Here is a 20226-nt window from a genome sequence, read left to right on the forward strand (position 1 = left end):
GTTTATTCCAATCTAACGCCCCCTCTGAGTATAAAGATGGTGCCTAAATCTGACCGTCTTTAGTCTATACACCGGCGGACCTGAAAGAGAACTAGGACAGTGGAGGCGTCTCCTATTGGCTGAAGCCGTCTATCTCGGCGCTGATTGGCTGACCTCACAACTGTTCAGCATTTTGAATGTCCCGCTCATTGTAAGTGACCGGCTCACACACCTAATAATCGTACAGCACGTGTCTTATCCCGATAAGTGTCTTATCCCGACTGTGATAGGTTTCCGCGGGTTTCTGATGCATTTTGTCGGCTGTGTATATAGTAACCATGAGAAGGACATCGCTATCGCGCTCTGGCGGCCACATACAGCTCAGTGTGAATTAAGCTATAGCCCATCTTTAGTCTCGGTCACTATACCGAACAGAAAATTCCGGATAAATCTGGACTAAAGGCGCCGAAACACAAGCGGGACGTTTTGGCGGGATCCCCTCACCATTCATTCAATGTAATTTCAAATAGACAACGCATTTGACGTCACTAGCGGAGGCGGAGCTAGATGATCCTAAATGTCCAATCCTGTAAGTGCTGGGTGAGGACGTCATAATAACGATGTTCCTCCTGATTGGTGCTATTTCAATACCCTAGAGCTTCATTGGCTGGCTTGGATTACAACCAATCACTGGCGCCGGCTGCTTGTCCTTGCGTGTATAAATGAGGAGGCGGCCAAAGTGTTGTATCTTCACGAAGATTCACTCTTAGGAAGAAGGATGTCTGGACGTGGAAAGCAAGGCGGCAAAACCCGCGCCAAGGCTAAGACTCGCTCATCCCGGGCAGGACTGCAGTTCCCCGTCGGTCGTGTGCACAGGCTTCTCCGCAAGGGCAACTATGCTGAGCGGGTTGGTGCCGGCGCTCCCGTCTACCTGGCGGCTGTGCTGGAGTATCTGACCGCTGAGATCCTAGAATTGGCTGGTAATGCCGCCCGGGACAACAAGAAGACCCGCATCATCCCCCGTCATCTGCAGCTGGCCGTGCGCAATGACGAGGAGCTGAACAAACTGCTGGGTGGCGTGACCATCGCCCAGGGAGGCGTCCTGCCCAACATCCAAGCCGTGCTGCTGCCCAAGAAAACCTCCGGCTCCGCTCCCACCTCAGGGAAAGGCGGAAAGAAGAGCTCTCAGCAATCCCAGGAGTACTAGACCGGCCTGTAACACCCCGACTCTGACCCAAAGGCCCTTATAAGGGCCACCCACCTCTGTGAGAGGGCTGATGATCCTGCCAAAACTGAGTTATGCCTTGTCGGCCATACGGCCAGTGTATATTTATTAGTGATGTGTAGAAGGGGCACCTGACCCTATCCTCTGTGGGGATGGCCTGGATATTTGTATAGCGGGTAATAGTATAATCCTACTGTGAGGCATCGCCTGTTCGCACCTCAAGCCAGGCGGCTCAGGCTGAGATACAGGTATGCACACGGCAGTCTCTACTTCATTGCCGAGGCTCCTGGTCTTAGCTGCGAACGTCACCAGACCACAGCTAACACTCTGAGCTCCGGCAGCGCCACCTAATACGCTGCTACTCTACCGAGTATAGCGGACTAACACTGACTTCCCGTATACCTGTGCGAGGGCTCTGCACTAGAGGCTTGAGCCGCACACAGGAAGCAGCGTGTGTTTCCGGGTGAAGTGCGGGGCTCGCATCTCCTAGGAGCATATTCAGACCAGAGACCGGCAGTGAGTAACTTCTCTAATACTGATAGACCAGAACCTAGAGCCCTGTCTGTAGTGCAGGAAGAGCACGCTAGTGCTAGGTGTATAGTGCAGGAGGAGCACACTAGTGCTAGGTGTATAGTGCGGCAGCAGCACACGCTAGTGCTGTGTGTATAGTGCAGGAGGAGCACACGCTAGTGATAGGCATATAGTGCAGGAGGAGCACACGCTAGTGCTGTGTGTATAGTGCAGGAAGAGCACACGCTAGTGCTAGGTGTATAGTGCAGGAAGAGCACACGCTAGTGCTAGGTGTATAGTGCAGGAAGAGCACACGCTAGTGCTAGGTGTATAGTGCAGGAGGAGCACACGCTAGTGCTAGGTGTATAGTGCAGGAAGAGCACACACTAGTGCTAGGTGTATAGTACAGGAAGAGCACACGCTACTGCTAGGTGTATAGTGCAGGAGGAGCACACGCTAGTGCTGTGTGTATAGTGCAGGAGGAGCACACGCTAGTGCTAGGTGTATAGTGCAGGAGGAGCACACGCTAGTGTTAGGTGTATAGTGCAGGAGGAGCACACGCTAGTGTTAGGTGTATAGTGCAGGAGGAGCACACGCTAGTGCTAGGTGTATAGTGCAGGAGGAGCACACGCTAGTGCTAGGTGTATAGAGCAGGAAGAGCACACACTAGTACTAGGTGTATAGCGCAGGAGGAGCACACACTAGTACCAGGTGTATAGCGCAGGAGGAGCACACACTAGTGCTAGTTGTATAGTGCAGGAAGAACACACGCTAGTGCTAGGTGTATAGTGCAGGAAGAGCACACGCTAGTGCTGTGTGTATAGTGCAGGAAGAGCACACGTTAGTGCTAGGTGTATAGTGCAGGAAGAGCACACGTTAGTGCTAGGTGTATAGTGCAGGAAGAGCACACGCTAGTGCTAGGTGTATAGTGCAGGAGGAGCACACGCTAGTGCTAGGTGTATAGTGCAGGAGGAGCACACAATAGTGCTAGGTTTATAGTGCAGGAAGAGCACACACTAGTGCTAGGTGTATAGTGCAGGAAGAGCACACGCTAGTGCTAGGTGTATAGTGCAGGAAGAGCACACGCTAGTGCTAGGTGTATAGTGCAGGAAGAGCACACACTAGTGCTAGGTGTATAGTGCAGGAAGAGCACACGCTAGTGCTAGGTGTATAGTGCAGGAAGAGCACACGCTAGTGCTAGGTGTATAGTGCAGGAAGAGCACACGCTAGTGCTAGGTATGTATTGCAGGAAGAGCACACGCTAGTGCTCTGTGTATAGTGCAGGAAGAGCACACACTAGTGCTAGGTGTATAGTGCAGGAAGAGCACACGCTAGTGCTAGGTGTATAGTGCAGGAAAAGCACACGCTAGTGCTAGGTGTATAGTGCAGGAAGAGCACACGCTAGTGCTGTGTGTATAGTGCAGGAAGAGCACACGCTACTGCTAGGTGTATAGTGCAGGAAGAGCACACGCTAGTGCTGTGTGTATAGTGCAGGAAGAGCACACGCTAGTGCTGTGTGTATAGTGCAGGAAGAGCACACGCTAGTGCTGTGTGTATAGTGCAGGAAGAGCACACGCTAGTGCTGTGTGTATAGTGCAGGAAGAGCACACGCTAGTGCTAGGTGTATAGTGCAGGAAGAGCACACGCTAGTGCTAGGTATGTATTGCAGGAAGAGCACACACTAGTGCTCTGTGTATAGTGCAGGAGGAGCACACAATAGTGCTAGGTTTATAGTGCAGGAAGAGCACACACTAGTGCTAGGTGTATAGTGCAGGAAGAGCACACACTAGTGCTAGGTGTATAGTACTGGAGGAGCACACGCTAGTGCTTTGTGTATAGTGCAGGAGGAGCACACGCTATTGCTAGGTGTATAGTGCAGGAAGAGCACACGCTAGTGCTGTGTGTATAGTGCAGGAAGAGCACACACTAGTGCTAGGTGTATAGTGCAGGAGGGGCACACGCTAGTGTTAGGTGTATAGTGCAGGAGGAGCACACACTGGTGTTAGGTGTATAGTGCAGGAGGAGCACACGCTAGTGCTAGGTGTATAGTGGAGGAAGAGCACACACTAGTGTTAGGTTTATAGTGCAGGAGGAGCACACACTAGTGCTAGGTGTATAGTGCAGGAAGAGCACACACTAGTGCTAGGGGTATAGTGCAGGAGGAGCACACACTAGTGCTGTGTGTATAGTGCAGGAGGAGAACACGCTATTGCTAGGTATATAGTGCAGGAAGAGCACACGCTAGTGCTCTGTGTATAGTGCAGGAGGAGCACACAATAGTGCTAGGTGTATAGTGCAGGAAGAGCACACACTAGTGCTAGGTGTATAGTGCAGGAAAAGCACACGCTAGTGCTAGTTGTATAGTGCAGGAAGAACACACGCTAGTGCTAGGTGTATAGTGCAGGAAGAGCACACGCTAGTGCTGTGTGTATAGTGCAGGAAGAGCACACGCTAGTGCTAGATATATAGTGCAGGAAGAGCACACGCTAGTGCTCTGTGTATCGTGCAGGAGGAGCACACAATAGTGCTAGGTTTATAGTGCAGGAAGAGCACACACTAGTGCTAGGTGTATAGTGCTGGAGGAGCACACGCTAGTGCTAGGTGTATAGTGCAGGAAGAGCACATACTAGTGCTAGGTGTGTAGTGCTGGAGGAGCACATGCTAGTGCTAGGTGTATAGAGCATGGCATCATTTCCAGGGGTGTCATAGTGGACTTGGTGACTTTCATGAGTTGAATGGTGGGATCCCCTGAAACAAGCATTTTTCCCCATAGACTATAATGGGGTTCGATATTCGTTTGAATAGTCAAATATTGAGCGGCTATTCGAAACGAATATCGAATATTTTACTGTTCGCTCATCTCTATAGTGGAAGTCTCGCTTTCCTGGTACTGTAAACCGCAACTTGGGGTATTGGTCTAAATGGAGATCCTAGTGGAAGCAGAAACTCCAGCCTGGCACATTGCCTGAGAACGCCTCTGCTGCTGACTGACATTAGTAGAAGGTAGTAGAATATGAGTTTCAGCAGGTGGTGTATGTCTCTTCATGCTGTTGGAGTCAGGACACCAAAGATTCAGATTAGTCATTAGTTTGCAGATGAGCAATGCAAATGAATCAGATTGTGGGAACTGAGGCACATAGACACAAAAATGCTCTGCAGTCAGTGCAAGAAAGATAAAAGGTACAGAGCTAGTTTCTCTTTTTGGGACATGACATATCTTCTTTAGAATTCGATCCCTCCATTTCCTCGCTCTGCATTTGTTGTCAGGTAGGATAATTTATGGATATTGGGTTTTGTTCTATGACATTTGCTTTTGTAGCATTGTCCTCATATCTCACTTCCAGATCGGGCTGTAAGATTGTGTGATGCTGTACTGGCCACTGGGAAACGTTCTGTATAGATCAAGATTCCTTGCGAATGGCAGCAGACAAAAATCTTGTGACTGGAAGGATCCTAAATCTTACCTTGGACCTTATCTACTTGCTATCTGGTGAGGTAAGAGTACTCGAATATGTACACCACCCTTATGGCTAGTACTTTCCAAGATATGGGTCATGGCTAGAGATGAGTGAACAGTAAAATATTCGATATTCGTTATTAGTTTCGAATAGCCGCTCAGTATTTGACTATTCGAAAGAATATCGAACCCTAATATAATCTATGGGGAAAAATGCTTCGTTTCAGGGGAACCCACAATTCGACTCAGGAGGGTCACCAAGTCCACTATGACACCCCAGGAAATGATGCCAACACCTCTGCAATGCAATTGGGACAGCAGGGGAAGCATGCCTGGGGGCATCTAACAAGCCCAAGTCACAGTTTTACCCCACCATCACAGCCTATCAACTACACACTTTCCACACTCAAAAAAAAAAAACACTATGAAAGTGGAAAAATACCTGGAAACCTTCTTTCCTCCCCAATTGGATGGACAGAAACCCAAATTTAAAGCTAAAGAAACATTAACAAGCACCCCTTTAAATCACGTTGCCCATGACAACCACAGATGGAATAGGCAATGGGAAATCCAAAAGCCCTCACCTTTAACTGTCATTGTTTATGTATGTGTGATGTGGTTGATGTGATGAGTTGAGCCTTTAAACAACAGAGATTTAGTTTTTGGCCCTTTGGGTGAATTGAGCCTTTAAAAAGCAGTGTTTTTGGCCCTTGGAGTAAGTAAAGCCTTGCACCAGCAGTGTTTTTAGCTCTTGGAGTGAGTAGAGCCTTGCACTGGCAGTGTTTTTGGCTCTTGGAGTGAGTAGAGCCTTGAAAAAGCAGTGTTTTTGGCCCTTGGAGTGAGTGGAGCCTTGCACTGGCAGTGTTTTTGGCCTTTGGAGTGAGTACAGCCTTGCACCAGCAGTGTTTTTGGCCCTTGGAGTGCGTACAGCCTTGCATTGGCAGTGTTTTTGGTCCTTGCAGTGAGTAGAGCCTTTAAAAAGCATTGTTTTTGGCCCTTAGAGTGAGTAGAGCCTTGCACCGGCAGTGTTTTTGGCCCTTGGAGTGAGTAGAGCCTTTCACCGGCAGTGTTTTTGGCCCTTGGAGTGAGTAGAGCCTTGCACCGGCAGTGTTTTTGGCCCTTGGAGTGAGTAGAGCCTTTAAAAAGCATTGTTTTTGGCCCTTGGAGTGAGTAGAGCCTTGCACCGGCAATGTTTTTGGCTCTTGGAGTGAGTAGAGCCTTTAAAAAGCAGTGTTTTCGGCCCTTGGCGTGAGTAGCGCCTCTAACCAGCAGAGTTTGGGGGAATCAGGGTGGATTGAGACTCTAACCAGCAGAGTTTGGGGGAATCAGGGTGGATTGAGACTCTAACCAGCAGAGTTTGGGGGAATCAGGGTGGATTGAGACTCTAACCAGCAGAGTTTGGGGGAATCAGGGGGTATTGAGACTAGTAGGAGCAAAATTGTGCAACGCTGACGGTGGAGGAGTAGTATGAGGAGAAACTTCATGTTGGGGTGCTTGACACTGGTGGACATAAAAATGATGGGTCTATCCAGTGGCTGTTCCTTTTTATCAGCATCAGCCTGTTAGCACTGTCAGGTGACAGCCGGCTGCGCTTATCCATAGGCTGTGCTGAAGACCCTTTCCGAAAGCACGCTGGCGGCAGGGCAGGAAAGGACCTCCAATGCGTACAGCGCAAGTTCCAGCCACAAATCCAACTTGGAGACCCAATAAGTATAGTGCGCAGAGGGATCGGAGAGGACAGGGCTGGGGTCGGCCAGGTACTCCCGCAACATGCGCCTATACTTGTCCCTCCTGGTGACACTAGGCTCCTCAGTGGTGGTAGTTTTGCGAGTGGATGCCATTAACGTGTCCCAGACCTTGGAGAGTGTGCCCCTGCCGGGTGTGGACCGGATGGCAGTTGTTAGCCTGTTGGAGCACATCTCCTCTCTGCCGCCAACGAGAGTTGATGGAAACATCTCCATCATATTCTTCACCAGTTGCTTGTGGCGAACACTGATGCGACTGGCCCTCCCCTCTACCGGAATAAAATTAGAAATATTATTTTTATACCGGGGTCAAGGATTGCAAAAATCCAGTAGTTGTTGCTCTCCAGGATTTTGACAATGCATTTGTCAGTTGAAAAGCACTCCAACATGTATTCAGCCATGTGTGCCAGAGTGTTACTTGGCATGACTTGGCTGCCCCCAACGGAATGGTCATTCTCCATTTCCTCCTCTTCCTCCTCCTCTGCAGCAATGGGACGCACTGAACTTCCCCGCTAGCCTCCTGTGTGACAATGAGATCTGCCACTTCATCCTCCTCCTCCTCCCTCAATATACACTGTTAAGCGGACAGGAGTGTGCCTGCTGGGCTGGTTCTGCTCCTATGCCCGACTCCTCAGCGTATAATGCGTTATCCCTGATGGCGATGAGGGATTCTCGCATCACACACAGGAGCAGGATTGTTAAAATCAGTAGTGCGTCATCAAAGCTGACCCTCTTGGTGGACTCCTCAAAGACACGCAAGATCTTGCATAAGTCTGCCATCCATGGCCACTCATGGTGCAGAAACTGCGGGAGCTGAATCTGAGGAACCCTTGGGTTTTGGAGATGGTACCCCATCAAGGGTCTCTGCTGCTCACACACTCTACTCAACATGTGGTATTTCGAGTTCCAGCGTGTGGGGACGTCGCACATCAGCTGGTGTTCTGGCAGATGAAGGCGTTGCTGGAGGCTAGCAGCGGCTACTGTAGACTTGCGAAAGTGGGCGCATAAGCGCCAAACTTTAACCAGTAGCTCGGGTAAATTGGGGTACCTTTTTAAAAACCGTTGCACCACTAAATTGAACATGTGGGCCAGGCATGGAACGTGTTGGAGGTTGGCAAGCTCCAGAGCCGCAACCAGGTTCCAGCCGTTATCACACACGACCATGCCTGGGCCCAGGTGCAGCGGCGAAAACCATGTTGACGTCTCATTGAGGAGGGCATCCCTCACCTTGGAGGCAGTGTGCTGTCTGTCCCCCAAGTTGATGAGCTTCAGCACGGCCTGCTGACGTCTCCCCACGCCAGTCCTGCAGCGTTTCCAGCAGGTAGCTGGGGTCGATGTGATGGCGGAGGAGGAGGGTGGTGGTTCAGGGCCCCTGCCAGGAATGTTGGGTGGGGAAATGAGGTAGACCGCCCCAGATTGTGACCCGGTCCCAGACTCAACTACTTTCACCCAGTGTGCCGTCAGTGAAATGTAGCGTCCCTGTCCACATGCACTTGTCCACGCGTCAGTGGTCAAGTGGACCTTTGTTGCAAATCGCGGAACTTAGGACCCGCCTGATGTTGTATGACATGTGCTGGTGCAAGGCGGGGACAGCACAACGGGAGAGGTAGTGACGGCTAGGGACGGCAAAGTGAGGTGCCACACTTGCCATCAGGTCAAGGAAGGCCTGAGTTTCCACAAGCCGGAACGGCAACATCTCCTGGGCCATGAGTTTGGAGATTTGCGTGTTTAAGGTTTGTGCATGGGGGTGGGTAGTGCTGTATTTTTTGCCTGTGCTCAAAAGTCTGGGAGATGGTGGGTAGCTGTGAAGAGGCGCATGATGGTACAGGAGAAGGAGCTGAGGCAGGAGAAGTAGCTGAGGCAGGAAAAGGGGAGGATGAGGGAAAAGTCTCCAAAGTGGTGGAGGCAAATGTGGAGGTTTCCTGGCTGCTGATCTGGACTGCAGCACCAGCACTGGCAACAGTGGGAGAGGCAGTGGCGGCAACTCTGGACGACGATTGTCCTGCGTTTGCTCTCTGCCACTGAGCCCAGTGCTTGCATTCTAAATGACGGCGCATGGCAGTGATCCTAAGGTTGCTGCTGGCTGTGGCCTGGCTTCGGTGAAGCAGCTGTTCTCTGCCTCTGGACATGCCTCTGCCTCTAGCCACACTCTTTGGTGCTGCACTTCCCTCCACATCTACACTGCTCTCCTCGCTTGACATCCGCCCCGTCCACGTCGAGTCAGTGTCTTCGTCGTCCACCACCTCCTCTTCCAATTCCTCTGATGGATCTTCTTCCGCCTCCTCCTCTTGCACACCGACGATAGCAACAGGCTGCCCTAATGGCAACTGTTTCTCGTCATTGTCGTCACTGAGGGCCGATTGCTGGTCAACAACAACAACAGGAGATAACGGATGTTATCAGTGTTTGGGCATCAGGACACAGCAACTCATCTGTTACCTCCGGTGATTCAGGACATGGTGGGACAGAGAGAGGGATAGTGAATGGACCCGTAAACAGCTCCTGGGAGGTGGGAATGGTGGGATTACTTTGCTGGGAAGATTGGGCAAGTTGTGAAGAAGGAGGAACAGACTGTTGGTTAGGAGGAGGAGTTGAGGTAGAGGCTGACTGGCTGGTGGAGAATGTGCTGGAAGCACTGTCTGCCAGCCATTGTAACACCTGTTCCTGGTGCTTGGATAGGGTTGTACCCTGCACCCTACTTAATGTGGCCATCAAGCCGGGGACTGTGGGGAAGCGCAATGCTTGCTGCCGCAGAGCAGTAGGCACGGTAGACACTGTTGATTGAGCGCAACCTTTCTCCACATCTGCATTTCCACGCCCCCGTCCTTGTCCCAGTCCACTTGCGCTAGCCTTACACATTTTTTGATGTATAATAATGCCCTTTTTATGGTCTATATACCGAGAAAAGCTGGTTTGCACGTCTATATAGCAAGAACTAACTGCTCTGTATTCCTGCTATTTTGTGGGGGACACCCCAAAGAAAAGCTGGTTTGCATGTATATAGCTGGAACTAATAGCTCTGTATCGCTGTTTTGGGGGACACACCATCTGTGGAAAGCTTGACTCCTCTCCCTGCAGTATATAGCTCTGAAAAGAGCTGTTGTTTTTCTCTTCGCTTTTTCCATGCCTACTAGAAGCTATTGCCTATCTAGCCCTCAGCAGATATGTTTCTCTCCCTATCTCTCACCGCAAATCTGACGAATATGGCAGCCACTGTTCTTTTGAATGGGAGGTCACATATTTTCGGCAGCCAATGGGTTTTTTCAATTTTTTTCGATGCCTCCGTTGTCGTAGTTCCTGTCCCACCTCCCCTGCACAGTTATTGGTGCAAAAAATGCGCCAGGGAAGGTGGGAGGGGATACAAATTTTTACTGTGTATACCACGTGGTATTCAATTGGAAACAAATACCTCGAATGGCCTGATATTCGATCGAATACCTATTCGATCGAACGGTGTTCGCTCATCTCTAGTCATGGCTATTAGTGCAGAGGTGAATGGTTTTCCTGCCACATTTCAGGTGATGAATGAGGTCTCTGTTACTTTTACGTATGGTCAGTGGTTTCTGTATGTATTTTAGGAAAATTTCAATTTCAATTCAATTCAGTTTTTTTTTTTTTTAAATGTTCTAAAAACTTATAAATAGAGCAGTAGAGCCAGGCTTAGTGCATACAGTGTGTAGCGGAGCCAAGCTTAGTACACACATACAGTAATGAAGACAGGCTTGGTGTGTACATACATACAGTAATGGAGCCTCGCTTAATGCATACATACTGTAATGAAGCTATGCTTAAAGCATATATAGTGATGCAGCCAGGCTTAGTACATAGATACAGTAATGAGCCTAGGCTTAGTACATTGCTCCTTGCAAAAATATTCATACCCCTTACAACCACAAATTTAGATATATTTTATTGAGATTTTATGTGGTAGACTAACACAAAGTAGCAGATAATTGTGAAGCGGATGGAAAATGATACTTGGGTTTCAAAATTTTAATCAAATAAAATTCTGAAAAGTGTGACGTGCAGAAGTATTCAGCCCCCTATATTAATACTTTGTAGGGCCGCCTTTCGCTGCAATTACAACTGCAAATCTTTGGGGTTTGTCTCTACCAGCTTTGCACAAATGGAGACTGAGATTTTCGCCCATTCTTCTTTGCAAAATAGCTCAAGCTCAGCCAAATTGGATGGAGACGTCTGTCAGCAGCAATTCTTATGTCTTGCCACAGATGCTCAATGGGATTTAGGTCTGGACTGTGACTGGGCCATTCTAACATATACATATTCTTTGATATAAACCATTCCACTGTAGCTCAGGCTGTAGGTTTAGGGTCATTGTCTTGCTAGAAGATGAATCTCCTTCCCAATCTCACATCTTTTGCAGCCTCCAACAGGTTTTCTTCTAGGTTTGCCCTGTATTTAGCTCCATCCATCTTTCCATCAACTCTGTCCAGCTGACAGACACCAGATATCAAAGCTGGAGTGCAGTCATGGGTATCCAGTCCGTTCAGAAACCCCGGGTGTAATTTATTAAGACTGGGGTTCACCAATCTTCATCATTTCCCCGACTAGCAGAAGGATGATTCTGAATTAAGAGGCTCTGCTATTGTCTGCCATTACTGAAGTCCATGCCAATCAGTAACTAGCATAGACTTCAGATATAACTAATCACCTCTTTCTGCCAGGAGTTACAGCAAGTGTATGGGTCCACATTGGTATCTTCCAGATCCATCCCACTTTCACCCAAAAAGGCACAGAAAGAAGGACCACAACTCTTCCCATTCATTCCAGTTTTCTGGCATGGAGGGACTAGTGAATTCTCAATCTGATGTGACTCGAGTAGCAGCCAAGTGCAGATGACTTTTAGACTCCAATTTTCTGTAGCTTCACAGTAGAGCTGTACCTAGAGACTTCAGAAAAGAACATTTATAGTTGGGAAACTCTCGCGCAATAGAAATTTGGCAAATCAACTTGTAGGTGACATCCTATCCCTGCCGCAGTAACAGTCATTGAAGTCTTCTAATGTATTGCTATGTATGTTTATCCTTGCTATATGCTCAGCATTATCCTGTTATCATTACTTATCAGAGGTGCCTGTATACTGCGAGTATACAGACACCAGCTACGGGTGTGGCCATACATGTAGATTATACCTAGTCATTTTTGTGTTTGATAAATGAGCACATTTTGTCCCATGTCTCTCTCCATACACAGGACTACATGGTAGTGAAGAAAAAGTGTACGACATTTTGCAGATATCATTGTGAGTCTGAAGTGTTAATCCGGACACCGGGCTCCATCACAAAGTCTGCACTGATAAGCAATGAAAAGAAGAATGAGATGATCCTGGACCGCACCAACAAGATCATTCATCTGCTGACTGGAGAGGTAAGTGCAGCTGGGAAGCTGGGATATGGACTCATAATGTGTCTGGATAATGATCGTATCCTTGTGTTCTCAGGTTCCTATAAGATGTCAGGATGTCACTGTGTATTTCTCCATGGAGGAGTGGAAGTATTTAGAAGGACACAAGGACATGTACAAGGACATCATGATGAACACTCAGCAGCCCCTTACATTTCCAGGTCACAGGACTTACATTTACTCCTACACAATAGTTTTGATAGTCCATATTTACATTTATCATAAAAAAAACCTTTTTGGTCTGTGTCTGTGCTTGTTACAGATGAATTCAGTAACAGAAATGCGCTGGAGGAATGTCCCAGTCATTTGTGTTCCCTGGATTGTACTGTGGAAATTCACAACACCCCACAAGTGGTTCCTAGGGCAGGTGGAAACAAGGCAAGACCAAATATCAGACTTCTTACCAACACACTTTCAGTTGTTGCTTAAAGGGGGTTTCCAGGCAAAGGGAATAGAAAAAAAGAAGCAATACTCACCTATCCCTGGTCCTCCAATCTGGCGCAGAGTCCTCCATTCCATCTGTACTCGCACTGGCTGTAAGTGAAGTGCTTCAGTTAACTGTTGTGGCCAATATCTGGCTTCAGCAGTCACACATTTTCAGGTGACAGCGGTCATAGGGCGTTGGTAGCAGTGAGTATATTTTTTTTTTTTATTTTGACTCCCATGTTTTCCATTTCCATTTTGCCTGGAAAACCCCTTTAGTTTTTTTTTTTTTTTAATTGTGCACTTGAGAATTAAAATAAATTGGTTGTCCAGGTGAGATAAGCCTTAAATTTGTGAAGTCTGAGTTAATTTTATCAATGTTTTCTGTAGGGCAAAGATTTTGTTATTGAAATTACAGATGAAGAAAAGGTGGAGATCTCTACGAGTGACGGACAATTTAAGGAGAAAGTCGTTCCAATAGTTATTAGCCCAAGTGAGTAACAACAACAACCCTTCATAGTATTTTACTGACTGTTACATATTATTGGTGGGTCAGTGCTGCTTCTTATCTGTGTGTTTTTCCTTAACACATTTGGACATTTTTGTATGTTACATTACAGGAATGCTGATGTTCTCTTTAGATAGTCATGTTTGCCCTGGTTCTTTTAGGGAGCGTTCACACTACCGTCAGTGTCCGACAGGTATTGTCCGCTGCTAATGTCCGTTCAAAATCTTGCACGGACATTAGCAGCGGACACTAGCTGTGCCCGTGACATTTTTCATTCATTTAAAGCCGTGTTTCCGCAATGTGAGGCCTTAGCCTTAAAGTGGACCTTTTATATCCTCATGCACATGCTGGTTTATATACTGCTAGAAAGCAGACAGTGCATGAATTCAGTGCACTGTCTGCTTTCCCGTTATGTGCCCCAATGGAGGAGATACTGGGCCCCGTTCGTATTTCCCCACTGTCAGAATTGCATTCCTCATAGCTCAGCATCATCACTGGAGTATGAGGAAAGCCCCCCTGCCCTTCTTCCTGGCAGTACTCGGTGATAGACTTGTGTCATCGCAGAGTACTGGGCAATGGACGACTACTGTTAGGAGGGGAGGGAGGCGTTCCTCACAGCCTAGCGATAACGCTAGACTGTCAGGAACGCCCTTCTGACAGTGACAAGAGAGTGTTGCCAAAACTAACGGCACCAATACCCCCTCCACTGAGGCACATAACGGGAAAGCTGAATTCAGCACACTGTCTGCTTTCTAGCCATATATAAAACCGCATGTCCACGATGACATGAAAGGTCTTCTTTAAATGGTTTCATATTCCCAGATCAGCATGTAATCCTACAGTAGGTTATGTTCAAGGACACACCATACATACCAAATTCAGATTCTGCATTACCAATTTGCAGCAAACTACAGTCCATTGCATCCATGTGTAGAGAACAGTGACCATACTTTGGATTATCAAAGCATTATGTTGCAGAAATTTCACAGATTTTCACAGCGGATTTTACCTTTTAAAGTAAAATCAATCAATCCATAGTAAAATCTGTCACACGGCACATTTTGCAGTGCAGTTGCAGTAGATTTGTGGCCTTATCTATACAGTTGTTATGAGAGGAAAGGCCAAAATCAACCTTGATCTTTCCCTCTTTTCCTATGAGCTGTGAGAATGTGTGATACTAATACTAGTAAATATATGAGCATGAGCAATAACTATAATGCTGTTTGGTTTGTAGAAAGACATCACGACTTATCTCCAGAAAGTGAAGGAGAAATCGACATATTGACAAGTGATAATTCTGTAGCCGAAGCCGCCAGTACCACGAATGTACCACCATCCCATGACAGCAGAGATGAATCCGGTGATTCCTCTGACCCCGTAGTGGAGACGCAAAGTGCAGATCACATGAAGTGTAAACCTTATCAATGCCCCGACTGTGAGCAATGTTTTACCGTGCGTTCAAGTCTTCTTCGTCATCTGAAAAATCACTCCGTGGAGAAGCCATTTGCTTGTACTGACTGCGGTAAATGTTTTAAGCGGAAGTCACTTCTGGTCAAACATTTAAGAAGCCACACGGGGGAAAAGCCTTTTTCATGTATGGAGTGTGGGAAAGGTTTCATGCAGAAATCTAATCTTACGGAACATCACAGAATTCACACAGGAGAGAGGCCATTTTCCTGTCCTGTGTGTCAGAAATGCTTTACCTACAAATCTGATCTTATAAAACACCAGAAAATCCACACAGACGAGAAGCCATTTTCATGTTCCTATTGTGGAAAATGCTTTACACAGAAGTTGGGGCTTGTTCGTCATGAGAGAATTCATGTGGGAGAGAAGACGTTTTTGTGTCTGGCATGTGGAAAAAGTTTTGCCAGAAAATCAGAACTTGTTAAACACGAAAGAATTCACACAGGGGAGAAGCCGTTTCTGTGTTCTGAATGTGGAAAGGGTTTTATTCAGAAGTCAGACCTTATGAGACATCACAGGATTCACACAGGGGAGAAGCCATTTCCTTGCTCAGAGTGTGAAAAACGCTTTATACTCAAGTCAGAACTTGTTAAGCACATGCGAAATCACACGGGGGAGAAGTCCTTTTCATGTTTGCATTGTGAGAAGCGGTTTGCCTGGAAATCCGAGCTTATTAAACATCAGAGATTCCACACAGGGGAGAAGCCATTTCAGTGTTCAGAGTGCGGCAAATGCTTTACACAGAAGTCAGACATGATGAGACACCAGATTGTTCACCTACGATAGCAGATGTTCCCAGCCTCAGTGCTTTGGATTTGTTTTATAGGGAAAAAGCTATCTTCCTGCACGTCTTAGAACTCATGACATCTTATTCTCCAAGCAGACTGTAACTCTTTATTTTCTGAGAGAAAGACAAAAGGTTCCGAGGCAGAGGCCATATCTTTAAAAAAAAAAAAAAAAAAAAGCCCATCAATAATCTAATTAGTGGGGAAATCTATTCCGATACGACTGTGCAATCTCTTCCCTGTGCCGATGATATCTCATGTTACAGCTGAGTTCAGTCTCATTCAAATGAATGGGGCTGAATTGCAATATTAAGCACAACCCCTTACGCAATGTAGGATGCTGCTCTTGGTATTCAGTAAAGAAGGTGCAGCGCTCACCTAAGCTGTGATCTTTTCAAAATGCTGATCTGTGGGGTCCCAGTCCCATGAAACAGAAATGGGTGATTTATCCTATTTATTAGAGATGAGCGAGTAGTATTTGATCGAATACCTCGTCGCCATAGGAAAGCGTGTAAGCGGCCGAACACTAAGTGGTTAAGCGCATCAAATATTTGATGTGCTTAACTCCCTTGGTGTTCGGCCGCTTACACGCATTCCCATGGCGGCGAGGTATTCGATCAAATACTACTCGCTCATCTCTACTAATTATAGGTCATCAATTATTCACTGAAAAACCTGTTTTAGGCCAAGGCCCCAAACGCATTGCGTTTTTCATAGAAGGTCTGTTTCTGTGGGAGTTTTTGCCCCATAACATTATCTCTCCTTCAGCTAGCAGAAAGGGTCATGCTCGATCTTCAGGCAAATTCCACCAAAAGACTCCCATTGAAAGGTGGTTATGGATGAAAACAATAGAAGATCTTTTACCAATTGGATAATAATTTTAACAGCCAGCTTTATTTTTGCAGACAATCTCCTCCTGGTGCTGGACCTTAAATGGATTTTCAGGATTATATTTTGCTGATTGTCTTTAGGATAGACCTTCAATATCTGTTTGGTTGCCCATGTACCAGTCACTTGTTCAGGACTTCTGCAGTGTAAGGGAATAGAAGCAGATAGGACTGTACATTGAATAGTGGCCCCGCAGTAATACTGCAGCTCTGCTCTTATTGAATGATCTATTATAGCTTGGCTCGGCCACTAACCATTTTCGCTCTACTTTGGCTATCTTTGGTGATCTCATTGAAATGAGTGGAGGATATACATGGCAATCTACCCACCGTTCCATTCAGAATGGGTAGCCATTGGCCAGCAGTTCCCACCCATTTGTAACTTATACCTTATTCTGTGGACAGGGAATAAGTTGCTTATACAGGGAAACCGCTATAAGTTATATCAGTATATTGTGATGAAGAAAATAAGAAAGCATGAAATAAAGTTTATATCTATATCCATAGGGTTGCGTGAAAGAAGAAAGGTTAGCTTAGTTCCTCCTTACACCAGTTTCCTCCTACAGATACCCAGGATAAGATACACCCACTGATAAGACTGCAGGGTTTGGGTAAGCACTGTGGCCTATTCACTGAATACCCTGCTCAGTGCTGTACACGGTGTAAGCTCTGTACTTGTTAATGCAGCTCAGCCCCTTTCACTTGAATGGGAATCGGCTGCAAAAAGACCATGTTGATTTTGCTGTTACTTCTGCTTTGAGTAACTGATCTCTGGGCACCCCTCACAGATCAGATGTTGAAGACCAGTCCTAAGGATGGGACGTCAATTATGTAACCCTTGCATAAAAACCCTAGAATTCCAGAAAGTTTTACGTGTTTACTGATTGAACAAAGTCATGACCTGGATGTACGGCAGACACAACTTGTCTTCTGCTTTAACCTTGCTCTATGTCGCTGATCAACAAAGAAAATACAATCATTGTCATTTGCATATTGTTAAAAGTGTGACACTATGTAATACTTTATTTAATGAAAAAAACTATTACAAAAATAATAAAAATTTGACTTTTCAAACATTGGTCTCCAAATCCTACAATAGATTGACATCTTCAGACTATGGGAAGGTAAGCTGTATCACCTTATTATTAGATGGGTTGTTGTGCCAGTACACACCAGTGCCACAGCTTTACAAGACAAAATAATGCTGTGAATTTCTTTGCTATCTTTACACACACAAATATTTTTCTCCAGACTTATTATTGTAAGTACATGGACACACTCAAACATTGACAGAAGGTAAGTTATTCCAGTCCTATGGCTGCCGCTCATGCCCTGTTTCTCTCCATATCATTTATATCAGTGACAGGCAGCTTTTGTGCATTTCCTATAGCAAATCCAGCGGGTTTCCGTCTTCTGCCCTGAGAAACTGGACAGGGGACGGAAACCCGGCGGTCAGTTTTCAAACCCATTCACTTGAATGAGTTTGCAAAGTGACCGCCCGTGTGCATCTTTTGCCTCTCCGCGGGGAAATTGTTTTTTGTTTTTTTTTAAACAGGACACAAAGTCGGACATGCAGGACTTTGTGTTCAGTTAAAAAAAACGGTTTTGCCGCAGAGAGCAGAAGACGCAAACCCATTCAAGTGAATAGGTTTGAAAACTGACCGCCGGGTTTCCGTCCCCTGTCCAGTTTCTCGGGGCAGAAGATGGAAACCCAAAAGTGGAGACCGGGCACAGGATGTGAACCCGCCCTTACTCTGATCCTGTTTCTGAGTTCAAATTTACATTATAAATGAGACTGTTCTAATGAGAGGAATAATACGCAACTTTCTAAATAATATTTAGAAAAAGTTTTATTCAAATTACGGTAAAACAAGCATTTCAATTTAAATTTTAAAACTAATCTGTGAAGGTGAATCTGATGATTTTTAACAAGTTTCTTAATATCAGGCTTAAATTTACTCAAAAATAATAATAAAATAATAATAATCGATGTCGTGTAGTAGGTAGGTTTTGAATTTAGTTTCAAATATCAGAAAAACACAAATCAGCCATCACTCCTCTAAACCGTTTCAACACCCCACTATTTTCTCTGGGCCTTTTACTGCCCCCCTGTAGGCCTCAAGTGCTCACAAGGGAGTGTTATCACCCACTTTGAGAAGCACTGGGGTACCTGAGCTTTCATGAAAAGTTGAAATATGTGCAGGGTCTTGCTGGGCAATCTGTTCTATGATGGTATAAGTCTTCATACGTTATGTCCTAACAGTTCTTCTGACAATATCTACATTACGGCCGCTCGCTACAAGAGCTGAGTGCGGGAGTGTAGCCACAGAGTGCAGCATCCAGCCGCCTGCTATACCTGCACAGTGCAAGGGTCTAGCCACAGAGTGCTGCATCTGGCCGCCCGCTATACCTGCACAGTGCAAGAGTTTAGCCACAAAGTGCCATATCCAGCCGTCTGCTATACCTTCACAGTGCAAGAGTCTAGACACAGAGTGCCGCATCCAGCCACCTGCTATACCTGCACAATGCAAAAGTCTAGCCACACAGCGCTGCATCCGGCCGCCCGCTATAGCTGCACAGTGCAAGAGTTTAGCCACAGAGTGACATATCCAGCCGCCTGCTATATCTGCACAGTGCAAGAGTTTAGCCACAGAGTGATGTATCCAGCCGCCTGCTATACCTGCACAGTGCAAGAGTCTAGCCACAGAACGCTGCATCCAGCCGCCCGCTATACCTGCACAATGCAAGAGTCTAGCCACAGAACGCTGCATCCGGCCGCCCGCTATACCTGCACAGTGCAAGAGTTTAGCCACAGAGTGCCGTATCCAGCTGCCCGCTATACCTGCACAGTGCAAGAGTCTAGCCACAGAGTGCCGTATCCGGCCGCCCGCTATACCTGCACAATGCAAGAGTCTAGCCACAGAGCGCTGCATCCGGCCGCCCGCTATACCTGCACAGTGCAAGAGTCTAGCCACAGAGTCCGCAGCGCCTAGCATGTAAATATTACTGAGAGCTGCATGTTCCAGGAAACGGCCGATCTACAAGGGTCTTAACAATCGGGCCTCTTCCGATCTAAAAATGGTGGCTTATCTTAATGATCTTTTATCTATTTTTAAAAGCTAGAGAACCTCTTTAAAAGTGTAGCCTAATAACTTATTAATGATGATTTTCTACATATGATTTTCCAGATGTATGCCCTGAGCCCAAAACTTTTGGGGTTTGATACCAAGGAAACACTATTATATTCTGAGGTCTCCTCTGACCCAAGAGTATAACAAGTGCAAGCCTCAGGGTGTGTGGCTCATATCACACACCCTGGGGTCACTGCTGGGGCCTAATCCAAGCCTCATCATGGCGAGCGCTGATGTTATAATGCTGGGTCATGATGCTCAGTGATGTCATCTAGAGTCATGAAAAGGGCACTGGGTGACCATCAGACACCCAGGAGAGGTGAGTATAACTGTTATTATTACTCAACTCATTATACTCTGGGGTGTGAAGAGACCCCATAATGTAATGACTGCACCCTCTTCATGATTCTCCAGGGCCCCAGCCATCTCCAGGTCCAGTTGCACTCCCTGCGACCACGATCGTTACACCCTGTTGCAAAACTTTGCCACTTTGGTCAAGGTCTATGTCAGTTGTTGCTTGCCTGCAATAATCAATCTCACCACAAGATGTCAGCATACACCACAAAGTGTTGTAGTATTCATTCTGACCACAAGAGGTAACTGGCTATCGACAGGAAGCAGGAATGTGTATGAAGACGAGGCTTGGAAATGGTGCGAAGAGCTAAGAGCTTCCGGACGAGGAGGG

The 20226-nt window shown here is 46.6% G+C and overlaps 2 protein-coding genes across 2 annotated transcripts; both read left to right on the forward strand.

Moving 5' to 3' along the window:
- Window positions 1-756: 756 nt before the first annotated feature.
- On the forward strand, window positions 757-1205 carry LOC142183242 (histone H2AX-like). Its single transcript, XM_075258267.1, has one exon. The coding sequence runs from the start codon at window positions 758-760 to the stop codon at window positions 1184-1186; it is 429 nt and encodes a 142-aa protein (XP_075114368.1). The 5' UTR covers window position 757; the 3' UTR covers window positions 1187-1205.
- A 3630-nt stretch (window positions 1206-4835) lies between these two features.
- LOC142183219 (uncharacterized) lies at window positions 4836-15930 on the forward strand. Its single transcript, XM_075258211.1, has 7 exons — window positions 4836-4894; window positions 5059-5209; window positions 12131-12304; window positions 12378-12501; window positions 12603-12718; window positions 13154-13256; window positions 14506-15930. The coding sequence occupies exons 2-7, from the start codon at window positions 5132-5134 to the stop codon at window positions 15522-15524; spliced, it is 1614 nt and encodes a 537-aa protein (XP_075114312.1). The 5' UTR covers window positions 4836-4894; window positions 5059-5131; the 3' UTR covers window positions 15525-15930.
- The last annotated feature ends 4296 nt before the right edge of the window (window positions 15931-20226 follow it).

Source organism: Leptodactylus fuscus, chromosome 10, assembly GCF_031893055.1.
Source record: "Leptodactylus fuscus isolate aLepFus1 chromosome 10, aLepFus1.hap2, whole genome shotgun sequence".
In the NCBI taxonomy this organism is placed as follows: domain Eukaryota; kingdom Metazoa; phylum Chordata; class Amphibia; order Anura; family Leptodactylidae; genus Leptodactylus; species Leptodactylus fuscus.

Bases quoted from the DNA above. Each gene is read 5' to 3' on its own strand.
- LOC142183219 (XM_075258211.1), top strand. From the start codon at position 5,132: ATGGCAGCAGACAAAAATCTTGTGACTGGAAGGATCCTAAATCTTACC. The intron at 12,502-12,602 runs GTCACAGGACTT...TGCTTGTTACAG, and splicing joins GCAGCCCCTTACATTTCCAG to ATGAATTCAGTAACAGAAAT. The intron at 13,257-14,505 runs GTGAGTAACAAC...TTTGGTTTGTAG, and splicing joins TCCAATAGTTATTAGCCCAA to AAAGACATCACGACTTATCT.
- LOC142183242 (XM_075258267.1), top strand. From the start codon at position 758: ATGTCTGGACGTGGAAAGCAAGGCGGCAAAACCCGCGCCAAGGCTAAG.